General features: G+C 55.3%; 1 protein-coding gene across 1 annotated transcript; it reads left to right on the forward strand.

Annotated features, from left to right (window-relative positions):
* The first annotated feature begins 8,263 nt into the window (after window positions 1-8,263).
* Window positions 8,264-12,393, forward strand: Msx1 (msh homeobox 1). Its single transcript, XM_020178356.2, has 2 exons — window positions 8,264-8,954; window positions 11,212-12,393. Exons 1-2 carry the CDS (start codon window positions 8,486-8,488, stop codon window positions 11,652-11,654), a joined length of 912 nt encoding a protein of 303 aa, XP_020033945.1. The 5' UTR covers window positions 8,264-8,485; the 3' UTR covers window positions 11,655-12,393.
* Window positions 12,394-13,937: the final 1,544 nt, after the last annotated feature.

The raw sequence follows: 13,937 nt of genomic DNA on the forward strand, positions 1-13,937 counted from the left end.
GGGTGGGCAGGGGCCTGGCGGGGCTGCACATTTGACCTTGCCTGGTGCATCCATTCATGAACCCTCTGTTGCCCCCTCTCTGTGCCAAGGTCTGAGCTGGTCTCCTCCGGTGGCTAATGATGGCAGGAGATGGCCCAGCCACTCCATGGCCTTGCACAGAGACCAGCGAATGGCAGCCACAGCACCAGGACCCCAGGCTTGCAGCCATCTCTGCCTGGCCCCGTCAGCGCAAGCACCTGTCCCTAAAGACATCCGGTGCTGGGAGACTTCTTAGAATGCTTACTTTTGATGTTTGCTTTTGGAAGTGTAAACTGTTTCACTGCCAAGATTAAGACACGTAAGAGCGATAGTAAGTGTTCAGTCGTGTTAGCTATCGTTAACGGATCGGCGTTCAGGTCTCAGAGTTCAGGTCTCCTGAGACTCAGCTCCACCTCACCTCACACAGCCTCTGGGAGGACGACCGCGGGACTCAGCACGAGGTACGTCGGTTCACGGATGCAGCAATTGAGGTCCCTTGCGGCACTTGCGATCACTTGCCCAAGTTTAGGGCTCTGAGGCCCGGGACTCCGCCCCACCCAGGGGGCGTGGCTCCGCAGGGAGCCCCGCCCCGAGCCCCGCCCCGTCCGCGCGCACCTGGACCTGATCCGCAGAGAGCCGCTCCCGGACATGTGTGACTGGAGGAGTCCCAGCGGCCTCCACCTTCCAGAGCCAGAGCTGCTCTCTGGGGTGGGGTGGGCTGGGGAGGAGAGACAGAATCGAACCGACGCCATGGCCCACCCACTCCATGCAGAGGCCAAAAGGCGAACAAGCAGAGCCCGCTCCGGAGCGCGTGTAGTGGAATAGTGGAAGCTGCCCAAGGCCCAAGGCGCGGACGGTTACCCGTCTTGGTTTTCCCCGGGCCCAGCTGCGCAGCGGGATCCCTGCTTCGACTTTTTTATCTGGAAAGTGGGTGCCCACCTCTGGGACTGCTGTGAGAATTAGCTGGTGTGGTGTGTTTGTTGCTCTAGCCCTGATATGTGCTCAGTGAAAGGGTCCCCTCTAGGCTCCCCTAGCTCCAAGAAGGGCGCACCTAACCCCTCACCAGGACGTCGGAGCCTACCAGGCTCTCTGAACTCGCCAGCCAGGCCAAAGTGCTCTAGGGTGTCCGCATATCAGTCTTTTTGCACCCCCATCGTCCTGCATGGGCGTGATCCTCTTACAGGTCACAAAGGTGCAAGCCACTGGTCACAGATGGACACGGTTTAGAGGCCATGGAAGGCCCAATGATGGAACGCCCTAGCTTCCCCACCACCACCACCACCGCGTTCTGCAGATGTGGATGAGCACTGATTAGGTGCGCGGAACAGCCTGCGTTTTAACACCAGTTCTGCCAGTTTCTTGCTCAGCGATGATCTGGGAGAATGACTCCTGTTTGGGCCTCACTTTTCCTGTCCGTGGAACCCAAATTTCTAGTTTCTTGCAGCTTTTGAGTCCACCCCACCCCCACCCCGCCTAGAGAGAAGCTGGTGGTATGCTAGCATTCGTCTCTCTGCCTCAATCCTTCAACTGAGTCTTGGCTACTTCCGTGGCTGGTGCACTAACCAGGGACAAACAAGGGTGACACAGTACCTCTCATGCCACTAGAACAGGGACGTCCTTTCCCCCAGAGTGACCCCGTTAGGAGTAGGAGGCCTTGGTGAACAAGAGGCATTGCTTGGGGAAGGAGGCCAGGGTTGAGAAGGGACTGGTCCACAGTCTCTTCCAGGTCACTGGGCCCCTGATCCTGCTCTCTCCAACTTTCCCACTAAATCACTATTGATTTTCTGACTATTCATACTCATGGAGCACTGATTGAGTGCTTACTGCATGCAGGAGGCTTCTGGACAAAGTCTCCTTTGATCTACGCAGGAAGGCACAAAGTGGAGTGAACAACCATCACTCCCTGTGTGAGCACCTCTAGTTTGTGCTCAAAATCAGGCCCAAGGATGGCAGAGGCCCCAGGGAGGTTGGGGTGCAGGGCACAGTTGGTCAGAGCCTTTTCTAGACACACCAAGGTCTGGAGAGTTGGTGCCAGAGGGTGGAGACTGGGCAGCAGATTATAGAGCCTTCTCCCAGCCCTGAATAGGGGGAGCAAGTCCTCAGGAGGGAAGTGGCTGGGGTCTAAGCCTGGGTGCCTGTCCTGGGAGTGGGCCATCAGCCTCTCCAGGAAAACTGCTTGACTGCTGTCTCAGTCCCTCCCTTCCAGGTCACCCTCAGTACCTCCGGCATGCTCTGCATTTACCAGCCATTTCTATCCTAGGGTTCTGAGACTGTCCCTCCTAGGGCTGTCAGGCTTACTGTGACCTTTGCTACTTCCTTTTGGGTCTTCTTGAGCACCCTACTGGTAGGTGCAGGGTGCAGCTTGGAGGGGAAATGACTTGGTGGAGGCCACACAGGAGCAGCAGGCCAGCAGGAGGGGCACTTCCTGCATTCTGAGGGTCACCCATTGCTTAACAAATTGCCTTGTGATCTCCAAAAAGAACTGGAGTTGCACTACCTTCAGAGTGATTTGAGGGGAGAGGTTCACACTGAATCACTGGGCTTGGAGCAGGGGAGGCCAGAGGAAAGGGCAGGGAGGGAAAACGAAATGGTGACCAGAAGAGAGCAGACTAGACTGGAAGAGAGTCAGTGTCCAGGGACAAAGATACCAACTTTGAGCTCCACTCACAGAGACCCACAGAGACACTGAGATAGAGACTCGGGCAGAGATCGACGGACAGATTGGAGAAGAACCTCAAAAGTGGGAACCCATGGGGGACTGAAAGTGGGGAGAGCAGGGTGAAAGTCCTAATGAGAGGGTCCCATAGGACTTCCCTGTCCACCCTGTCTGGGTCCCAGACACCTGGGTTGTCAAGCTCAGCACAGCCCCACCCCCAGGCAGTGACGTGGGCATATTTTTAAGGGACACACTCTCCCTGGGCTCCTCTTGCACCCCTATTTCCCAGCCTCAGCTTTGGCCTTTCTGGGTGGCCCACTCACCTCCAATCCCACCCCCAAGCCCTGCTGGGGGAAGGCTCTGGCTCTCCAGTCCCTTCCCACTGTCTGGGCTCCTTGCCTCTTTTGCCGGAGCTGCATGGTCCCTGTTCCTGCCAGTCTCTGCCCATTTTAAAGCCACAAACCAAGGCTGGGGGTCGGTGGGGCTGCAGTCTGGGCCTGTTTTCTTCCCACACAGATCTGAGATCCCAGACATTTGATAAATTCATGGAAAACCTCGACAGTGCTTCTGACTCTCCGGAAGAGGGTAGATGGATGGTGGGAGCGGGGGAAAGGAGCAGAGAGGATAGCAAGTGCAGGACGGAAGACCCATTTCCTGGAGGGGGTTCCACAGAATACTGTATTTTTTAATGCATTTCAGCTTTGGAAAACTCCATAGAGACAGCTCCTGGGGTGGAAAAAGTGGACTTCTATGGTTCTGACCCACCAGCATCCAGATCCCTGCGCCACCTCTAAACAGCTGTGTGACCCTTAGCAAGACACTTAACCTCTGATTCTGTTCTTTCATCTGGGGGCAGGGAGCCGGTAGTAATGCCCGTCTTCCAGGGTAATGTTCAGGAAATCTCGGACAAGAGGACTGACACCCAACTCAAAGTGTCAGTTGTCTTCCTCCCTCCCCTCCAGCCCCCCCACCCTTCTGGACCTTGCTGGACCTAAGTGGGGCAGAGCCTGAGGAGCCCCGGCGGGCAGAGCCACGGTGGAAGACGTTTGTTCGGGCCCCCGGAGCCTCCGGGTCTGCCTGACAACTCCAGGCTTAAATAACCATGCGCCTTTGTTATTCGTCGGCAGCAAAGTGGTTCGTTACGCCTGATTGGTCTAATTGCTTTGAAATGGGATATATTATCTATAATTATAGAGCTCGAGGAGGAGCCGGCCGGCCTCGCTTTCATCTTCCTCAAGCGCACCCTCGTGTCGCGATCACATTCATTTGGGCCATTTGAAGGAGAGGCTCTCTCTTCCGCGAATCCTGCCCCCCGCCCCTCCTGAATTTAAAGACACAAGGAAGCCGCGGCCTGGGCAGGAAGGGGGCAGGAAGGCAGTGGGGAAAGGGCGCCAAGGGGGCAAAAATTCCTCCCCCGCACGAGGTGAACTCTCCTGGACTTGGGGCCACTCCGCCGCTTCGAGGAGGAGTTAGCAAGAAGGGAAACAAAACAAAACAAAACAAAAACTACTTTCTTTTCTGAATAGTTTTTCTCTTGACGTCGCCCTAATGAAGGGTATTAAAACTGTTTAAATGGTTCAAGTTCTGTGCAGAACCCAGGAGCGCAGAAAGCATTTTGCTTTGGGGAACCTGTGCTGTGGATTTCAGTAGCTGAAGACTCCCGGGACAGAGTCTTTATCTCTTTGGGATTTTTCCCTGGAAAGCTGTGGAATCTTCCCGGTGTGAACGACTCTCAGACAGTTTCTCAAACATAACTCCCAGCCTCTCACTCCTAGGCGACAGAGGCCAAAAGATGAGCTGCCAGGGTCGGAAGGTCCCCTCCGCAGGTTAGAGGATCCCGTGACGAAGCTTTATGTCTACCCGTCAACCCCCACCCCCACCCCGGGACAAAATACCTCTTCTCTCACCCCCCTCTGCCGCCCTCCTGGCGATTGGTGAATTCCCACCAAAATAAATCGTTCCGGGTAATCGGTTTTCATAGCACATTCATTCTATTAAAGAGGACTGTTTGGGGCTCGCTAATTGCCGGGGGATCCCACTGAGCTGCACATTTTAAAAAATGCATGCGGGATTCCTGGGCTGAGACCACAAAATGCATTGGAAAAAGCGGGGGAGGGGGTGTAAACAAAAACCCGACGGAGCCTACAAGGAATGCCGCAATGAAGGGCCAGCCTGCGGGCTTTTCCAATCCACGGTGCAATACTCAGATAGTGACCCTTTTTTAAGATTGGGGTCCTTCTAAAAGTTAATCTTTGCCCCCCCAAGTTTCCAAGGGGGAAACTTCTAGGAATAACGTCATTCTTTGCCTGCTATCATACACCCCAGTAAAACCGTGTCTTTTGGGGGAGAAAACCCACCGCCATTTACTTGCCCATAAATGGAATCAGAACAATCAGTGTTTAGGATCTGAAGTGCAGGGGCTCTTTGTCGCGGCGCGGGGGGGGGGTGCGGGGGGGGAGTGCTTCAGGATGCGGGAGACTGAGGGGACGCGGAACGAGGGGGAGGGGAGGGCAGTCGGCAAGGATGCGTGCGGACCTCCAGTCCCGAGCTTTATCTGCGGCGGGCCAGCCCTGCCCTTGCCAGGCGTGAATTACAGCCGGCTTTCTCCGCTGGAAAATGTAGCGGCCGCGCGGAGAAATGCCGGGACGAAGCGCCTGGCCTCGGGTTAGCGCGGGCTGAGCGATAACAGGCGCAGTCCCCCCACCTCCGGCCCCCGGCTTGGCCTGCCAGCTCGCCGAACCCACCAACTGGGAAAATCGGCAAAGGCCAGACAAAAATAAACTCAGGGAATGCTCCCTCTCCCTGCCATACACGCGTGCCTTTCCTCCCGCGGGAACCAACCACACGCCCAGGGAGAAAGATGTCTTCTTTCTTTTCTCTAAGTGCCTTTTCGGAGACCGCGGACACCTTTCCCTGGTAGCCCCGGGGCGGATCCGTGGAGGATCCGTGGAGGGGCCCTGCGCTAGCTATTCTGCCGCGCCATCGAGTACAACCCGCTTCGCTCTGCAGACGCTCTCTCCACGCCTTGCAACGTTTGCACGCGGCTAAGCCGCCGCGCGGGACAACTGCAGGCACAAATGCACCCCGAACCTGAAAAGATACGGTGGGGTTCGGGAAGCCGAGGGGCCAGTTGCAGGACCCTGGGCTGCTGGAGCAGGCGGTTTGCTCCCTGGAGGCAAGGGCGCGACTTCAAGGGCCCCTGCGCCGACTGCAGCCTTTGATCCGGCCGCCGCTGGCGCCTAAAAACAACATCCTCGTCTGCCTATTAGACGCGCTGAGGGATCGTGACAGATTGTTTATCCCCGCAATTAGCGATGCGGCCCTTCTCAGGCCGCCCGGCCCCCCGGCCTGCGGCCAGGCCTCTCTGCGCTGGTCGCCCGTGTCCGCAGTGAATTTCGCTGGAGTCCCTTCTGCGCCGTGGGGCTCCACTCTGGGGTTCGAGTCCCCCTCAGTCCTAAAGCAGGAGCTCTTAACTGGCAGACTCCAAGCGGATACAGAGCCCTTGAAGTTGTGTGAGCATTTGCGTGCAATGCGTTTTTGCTGATGTATCCTTTCCCAGGGAGAAAGTTCAGAGCTATATCTGATTCTTAAAGCGATCTGGAAGCCAAACATTTTGAGATGGGGGGACGAAAGCAAATCAAAGAAAGACACGAACCGAAAGACACACTATTCGCTTTAAAAAATGTTGATCTAGGAAGCTTGTGGGTCTGTTTCCTTTCCCTCTCTAAGCAGAGTGCAGAGCGAAATTTTGCCTGAGCTGCGGAGTCCCTTGATCTGGCGACAGATTAATTAGAAGTTCGCCCGTCCCCACTGGGCTGCAAGCAAGGTGTTCGGCCTACACCCTTGTCGAGTTTCTGTCTGCTCAGCTTAAATGTAGGGTGGCCTTTTACCCATATACACTTGGGCAAATCTCAGGGATCCTCAGTGCCCAGCGTCCAGCCCGACACGAATCGAACTAGCGGCCCCAAGCTCTGCCCAGTGCCTGCGCTGCAGTGTCGGATCCGTAAAAACCCGGAGGGGCGGTGTAAATGTCACAGAAGCGAGTATTCCCGAACCCGCCCCAAGGCCTCAACGTTTCTCTGGGGCCTGTGCGCAGATGTAAGGCTGCAGATCTCTCTGGCGTCCGCAGCCCGACCCCTCCCGCTAGACCCGGACGCCATCCGGGAAATAAAGTTCCTGTTCTAGTAAGTAATTCATTTTCCCTAATCTGGTCGCCCCTAATCTACAGCTTTTATTGAGCCCGTTAAAAGACGAGGGAATTTGCTGTCCCTCCGCGCTCGGATAATTACCCCTAAATGGCCGCAGCAGCCCCTTGTGTTTCCTGGAGATTAGAACCCTGCAGTCATCAATGGCGGGTCCGGGTGAGCCGCCAATCACCTCCGCTAGCTCCCCGGGAACCGCCGGCCTGGGCCCCGGGATAAGACGCCATACAAGAGGAGGCACAGAAAACGGTCGGGCCCAAACCCCAGTTTACGTATTTTATGTCTCCCCTCCACCCAACCCACTTTGCTTTTTTCTGTTAACCCCAAAATAAAGCCTCGTTTCTTCCGAAATTGACAAAAGAAAAGTTCTCAAGTCTAGCACTGAGAAGTCCTCCTTCTCCTGCCCCCTCCCCGAAAGGTGCCTCCGCTTCGAGACGAGCGACCCAGAGACCGGGAAGTGTTAATGTTCCGCGGACGCATTGTCTGAGGTCACGTTAAGGCCAGATTGGCGTTTTGTTGACGTTTCTCTTGGTTTTATTTCAATAAATTTCCTATCAAAAGGATCCAGCGTCTCCTTTCCCCGGCCGGTCGCTGGTGGAGGTGCAATCCTCCCAGGAAAAGTTGCGTGTGAGGTACACGTTTATGTTCGAGAGCAGTCCGGATTCGGACTAATGCTACATTCTGTTACAGCCCTAGAATTAACAGGAACGGGACTTGCCTTGGCAAACTTTAGTCCACCTCTTAAGTAGAAACAAAAGACCTACTTTTGCCTCAAAGTAAAAGTTCTAAAGATTCAAACGAGAAGAAAATGACAGTATTTTAAAAAAGAAAATTAGTTTATGTCTTTCCAAAGGACAAGTAATCATGAGTATTTTCAAAAACAAAAAAAGGAAATTGCAAGAAATGAGCTGAAGTAAGTTAAATTATTGAGAAAGGGGGCAGAGAATGAAGAGGGGAGACCGAGAAACAACAGACTGAAGAGAACAACTGTACGAGAAGGTATTAGGGGAGAGAAGCTAGGGAAAATGGGAGGAGTGGGAAAAGGGCGATAAGGAAAGGGGAGGAGAGAGGAGGGCAGAAGAGTGAGAACACGGAGAAGTCCCTCAGGAAGGGACACTGTAAGCTAGAGACCCTGGAGGCCCAAGACAGATGCCGCCAGCGCTTTAGCGCGTAGCAATTTCTCCCAGGCACCTCCTCCCCTTTTCTGCTCTCCAGGGCCTGGCCCTGCCCAGCGCGCCCTTAGGCCCTGCGCGCCTCGGGGCTAGTCCCCAGGAGCGCGGTCCAATGGATCGCTCCGGGCCCGCCCCCTCGCGCGCTGATTGGCCGCCGTCGCGCCGGCCGCGCCTTATTAACAAGTTCTCTGGGGAGCCGGGGCCGGACCCGGAGCCGGCCAGTGCTCCCGGGAACTCGGCCTGCGCGGCGGTGGCGGCGGGAGCCAGGCCCAGCGAGCCAGAGCTGGCCTTCTGGGGAGCGGCGGGAGGCGCGCGCGGGAGGACCCGCCCGACCAGGGCCCTGGGCGCTCCCAGAGGCCGGCGGCGCTCCCAGCCTTCCCGAAGCCCATGCCCGGCGGCTGGCCTGTGCTGCGGCTGGAGGAGGGGCCCGGCTCTGCATGGCCCCGGCTGCTGATATGACTTCTTTGCCACTCGGTGTCAAAGTGGAGGACTCCGCCTTCGGCAAGCCCGCGGGGGGAGGCGCGGGCCAGGCCCCCACTACTGCAGCGACCACGGCGGCCGCCATGGGCGCAGATGAGGAGGGGGCCAAGCCCAAAGTGTCCCCTTCGCTCTTGCCCTTCAGCGTGGAGGCGCTCATGGCCGATCACAGGAAACCCGGGGCCAAGGAGAGTGCCGCAGCGGCCTCCGAGGGCGCGCAGGCGACGGGCGGCTCGGTGCAGCCCCTGGGCGCGCGGCCCGGGTCACTGGGCGCCCCGGACGCGCCCGCCTCGCCGCGGCCGCTCGGCCATTTCTCGGTGGGAGGACTCCTCAAGCTGCCAGAAGATGCGCTCGTCAAAGCCGAGAGCCCCGAGAAGCCCGAGAGGACCCCGTGGATGCAGAGCCCCCGCTTCTCCCCGCCCCCGGCCCGTGAGTAGCCAGAGCTCCGGCGGCGAGGGAGGGGACCTGGAGGGGGTGTGGGTCCCGTGGGCGCCAGGCCGCGCGCCGGCGCCTGCTTGTCTCGGGCGTCGGCGTACCTGCAGTTGGGTACCTGGATGCCGGGCGGCCGTTGCGTTGGCGGGGAGGCCAGGGCTTTGAACCTCTTCCCACTCCCACCCAGGAAGGGAGTTCGAGACCCGGCGGAGGCCCAGCTCGAGGTCCTTTTTCGCGGGCTCCCAGTCTGGGCGCGGTGTCGCTGCGGGTGATAGTTCATTTGCAGGACGCTGGCGCTGGGCACCCTCCTTTCCTGCCCCTACACACGACGCCCGGAGTCCCTTCTGCCCGATCTGACCCTGCAAGCCCTGTTACTTTGCATTGCCCCAGCGTTTGAGTCAGACTGGCGCGGGTGGCCTCCGCGTGTGCGGAGTTTCACTTTCTCAGTAGAAGCTCTCCCCGCCCCCACCCCATTTAAAGCACATTTAAAGTTAAAAGGTTCTGAAGCTTTTCCAAACCTCCCCACCCCCTTCAAGTTTGAGGCAGCTTCTTGGTGCTCTTGGGGGTTGGGAGGGTTATGGATGACTTAGGGGGAAGGGGCACTCACGATCCGGTGGAGGGGGGCGGGGCAACAAATCAGGGGACTCAGCGCCCCCTCTAATCTTGTGAGATGCTCCTGAACGTCTCCGACGCGGCCTTGGAAGAGGACCCCAGACGCCCACCTCTCGTTCCAAGGTAGTTCCAAGGCCTCGCGGCCCCCTGGCTGCTTTGCCCAGCGAGCACTCGGAGATATTTCAGGAGCACGGGAAATTCCCAAGTTTTCCTCGTTTCCTCCGATTATTTTGCTCTGCATAATAGCAGCATGAATTCAATGGTGTGATGCTGAGGAACGATTTTTATCTGGGGATTAAACGCCTTTGAAAAGTCAACCACTCCCTGGGCCTAATGGCCAGAGTAGGTGGCCCAGCGCTGTGCTGTCGCTGCTGAAGAGCTTGACATTTCCCCTGGGTCGGCCTTGGTGGAAAGCAAATCCAGGGCCAACTGCTTCCCAACTCACAGTGGCCTGGAGGGGGATGTTAAATCGAGATTTCATTTGACATCCTGCTGGTCTGAAAGTCCAAATGATCTTTTTTTTTTTTTAAAGCGGGAAAAACACATAAGCAAAACCCGCATGGTGAAGCATCTTCAGTTTCAATTCACAGTCCGGGAGAAAAGCTACTGCGTAGGCAAAGCTTCCTCCCGAGATAAAGAATTTAGTTTACGGCCTTGGGCCCAGTGGCCCCAAGTCATTGGGTTCCCTGGTATCCTGGGAATCATTTGTTCGTGTTTTATCTGGTTACAGCGATCATCTTAGCAGTCAGTGAAGGCTCACAGCGGCCCAATCCCAGACCTATGCTGGTATGTCCCCTCCGTTGGCACTCTCTGCAGTACATGAGGTTTATTTGGAAGCCAAAAGAAAAAGACAGTTGGGCTCGTTGGGCTCTGGTCAGGAAACCATCGCATTCCTCATCCCCCTCCCTCAAAAAAAAATACATGTTTGAATGTGACCCAAGGGCCAAGGCGCTGGTGAGTGGGCGGGAGAGACCCAAGAGAAAAGACAATCGAGCAGGGCCCAGTTAAAATTCGCCACAGTGCGACCTCTAAGATGGTCTGATTCCAACACCTTTGGTTTCCCTGAGTGTCCCTAGAATCCTGTAGGAACAGGCTGTCTAAGAGGTGATTCTGTGCCACACAAAGGCCTAGCAGGCGCTGACCACCTGGTGGGCACAGAAAAATGTTTGGCCAACACGTAAAACTCAATGGGCCTTTGGGCTCAGGGCCTCTTTCTGCATGTTTCACCACCCCACTCCACCCCCACCCGTATTAGCATCCCTCTGTGAGCAGCCGTGGGAGGACCCCGCAGTGAGAGGCCTTCCTAAGCCGCTGCCATCCAGCATAAAGGTGGTTGCACCTCTGCCCAGTTGTGTTCCCGTCTTGGGCCTGGGGCGGGAACATGCGAATGTTTCTGTGAAATCTTACTTTACTGGTTTGCAAACAAACAAACAAAAAGCAGTCAAGAACGTCTTCCTTGCAGGTTTGCGGTTGGAATCCGAGAAATTATTTTTTTTAAGTGTCTCCTCTCGTGCCCAGCACCGAGGCGCATGATGAAAGTCAATGGCCAGCATTGCTACTGACGATTATTACTACTTTGGGGGGCTGGTTTCGCCCCAGCGCGGCTCTTAACTCCCTTTTTTCTTCTCTCACGGTTCTCTAGGGCGACTGAGCCCCCCGGCCTGCACCCTGCGCAAACACAAGAGCAACCGTAAGCCGCGGACGCCCTTCACCACCGCGCAGCTGCTGGCGCTGGAGCGCAAGTTCCGCCAGAAGCAGTACCTGTCCATCGCCGAGCGCGCGGAGTTCTCCAGCTCTCTCAGCCTCACCGAGACGCAGGTGAAGATCTGGTTCCAGAACCGCCGCGCCAAGGCCAAGAGACTGCAGGAGGCCGAGCTGGAGAAGCTGAAGATGGCGGCTAAGCCTATGCTGCCACCGGCGGCCTTCGGCCTCTCCTTCCCTCTTGGCGGCCCGGCAGCTGTAGCCGCGGCCGCGGGCGCCTCGCTGTACAGTGCCTCTGGCCCCTTCCAGCGCGCTACACTGCCCGTGGCGCCCGTGGGACTCTACACGGCCCATGTAGGCTACAGCATGTACCACCTAACATAGGTGACCCCAGAGTCGCCCACCTGTGGTGTCAGCCTGTTCCTCCAGCCTGCCTCTTATAGGAGTGTCTTATGGTGACGCTCCCCTGCTCGGTGCCGTCTGGCCCCTTCTTTTTAACCCCCTGCTCCTGTCCTCACGATTGCTCTCCCAAGTCAGATCCCCTCCCCAAAAGTGGCTGGAAGGGTCCCGTAGTACGCTTCTAAAATCTAGATGTGCACCCTCAAGTTACAGATGGGAGAAACTGAGGCCAGAGAGGATAAGAGATTTATCCAAGGTCCCCAACGGATTTAGTGGTTAAACGGGACTAGAAGACTAGAGGCCATAGTCTTCCGTATAGCTGCTCTTTAAAGTGACACCAGGCAAGAAACGCACAGAGAAATTCAGGTTGGATGCTTCTGGAAATGAGGACTGTCTACAGAACAAGAAGAGCGTGAAGAGAAGATGGATCCCACCGCCTTCCATTGGAAAACTAACAGCTTCAGCCGCAAAACATTGCTGTGGGGGCAGGGCACACGCGTATGTGTTGCAAAGGTAGGATGAAGGGAATTCTCTCTTACCAGGACCAGAAAAAAATGTGTAAAATAAAAAAGATGGGTTTCTATTTAACAGGACCTTTTCGTGGCTTTCAAGCATCCCTTTGGAAGGGATTGTGTGTACTATGTAATATACTGTATATTTGAAATTTTATTATCATTTATATAATAGCTATATTTGTTAAATAAATTAATTTTAAGCTACAAAAGTGATCTCCACTGATTTAGCATTGTATTTTAATTTTACTCCTTGCTGTCTCTTCAGTTACGTGGTTGTTCTCTAACTTTTCAAAGGTAATCAGAAGGAATAGAGGAGCTGTCTTGGACAGATTTGCATTAGCAAAGTCAAGTGGAGAATTGAAGCAATTACCTGGGATAATTAGGCTCAATTTTCCAATTCACTTTAAGCTGAAATCCACACTGCTCAGGCGACCCGTAACTGACTCTTTCTTTTCTCTCCCCTTTTAACCTGTCTATGAAAACAAAGTGGATCGCCCAAATGGTTTGATGACTGTAGACAGCCAATCCAGACAGTTCCCACCTCCGCAAACCTGCTTTTCCCACAGGAGGCCCAGTGGGGGAGAGAAGTGATTGCTTTGGCTCTCTAAATTGCTGCTAGTGTAGACACAGTTTGTGGAACTAACTTTGAACTCCCAGAATATGCATAGATAGCCCCTACCACAACCCCTATGATAACACACAAGCACACACAACACAAGTACATTAAACTTACAGAAAACGGGAAGCAAATACATACTGCACTGCGGGGGGTCCTGCTTCCCAGCCCTCATTAAACATCGTTTTTCTTTTATGTAGCCAGTCAAGTTCAGGCTTCCAAGGAAAATCTATTTGAACAAGTGCCAAGTTTAGTCTTCTGGGAGAATTCTGCAAAGGATGTTGAAGACAGAAATGATCACTTAGTAAATCACACCTATTACGCTCCCTGCATCTCTCCGTTCTCTTTTGTTTGGGGACTGCCCCTCCTCCGTAATTCTCACCAAAATGGGTTTCCCTCTTTCCCAGCCTCTGTCCCGTGGTGGCCTGTGTGTCCAAATTCCATGCAGGAGGACCCTGGGCAAGCTTTGTCCACAGCCTAAGAAGGGGAAGACAGTACACCAAGGCTTGTTAGAGCTCTAGAACTCTAGTACCTGGGTTTGGCTGTGTGAAGGGTGAACATCTTCACAGGCAAAGTTAAAATAGTCTAGAGCACCCCGCCCCTTTCCAGCCCCAGGGCTGAAGGTCAGCCTGGGAATTCCCAAAGGCCAGGATTTGCCACACAGCCCAAATGGGCTCCAGGAGGCTCCAGGCAAGTTCCAGGCTACCGGCCTTGGACCTGCTAGTCCAGATAGTTTGAGTTAAATGCTGACTCTCCAGGCTGGGCTGCAGTCTGAACTTGCCACAGCTCCATCCTTTAGAGGAGAAAGACAGGATAGCCGCAGCTTAGCACAGTGTGGCCACACCAGACTTTGAAAGGGGCCCTGCCTTGGCCTTCATCCTCTGGGCTTCCAAAGTACTGTCCAGAACCCCAGTCTTGGCTCCTTCATCCTCAGGAGTGAGGAGCTACACCAGCAGGGCCACCACACTAGGTGGCCTTTAAAGGCGCTTCAAGGATGAGGTGTCTGCATAAAGGACTTCCCTTTTTTTTTCTCTATAAATTAAGCAATGCAGGGATGACAGCGCACAGTACACCCCGAACCTCAGAACAAATCTTCTGGGTCCCTTCCTGGAACACCACTGGCGACGGTTCTGATGA

The sequence above is a fragment of the Castor canadensis genome, chromosome 9, assembly GCF_047511655.1.
Source record: "Castor canadensis chromosome 9, mCasCan1.hap1v2, whole genome shotgun sequence".
Lineage (NCBI taxonomy): Eukaryota > Metazoa > Chordata > Mammalia > Rodentia > Castoridae > Castor > Castor canadensis.

What these genes read in the sequence shown, in the direction of transcription:
- Msx1 (XM_020178356.2), top strand. Translation starts at nt 8,486, where the DNA reads ATGGCCCCGGCTGCTGATATGACTTCTTTGCCACTCGGTGTCAAAGTG. An exon ending in CTTCTCCCCGCCCCCGGCCC is followed by an intron (nt 8,955 to 11,211) that starts GTGAGTAGCCAG and finishes ACGGTTCTCTAG; the next exon opens with GGCGACTGAGCCCCCCGGCC.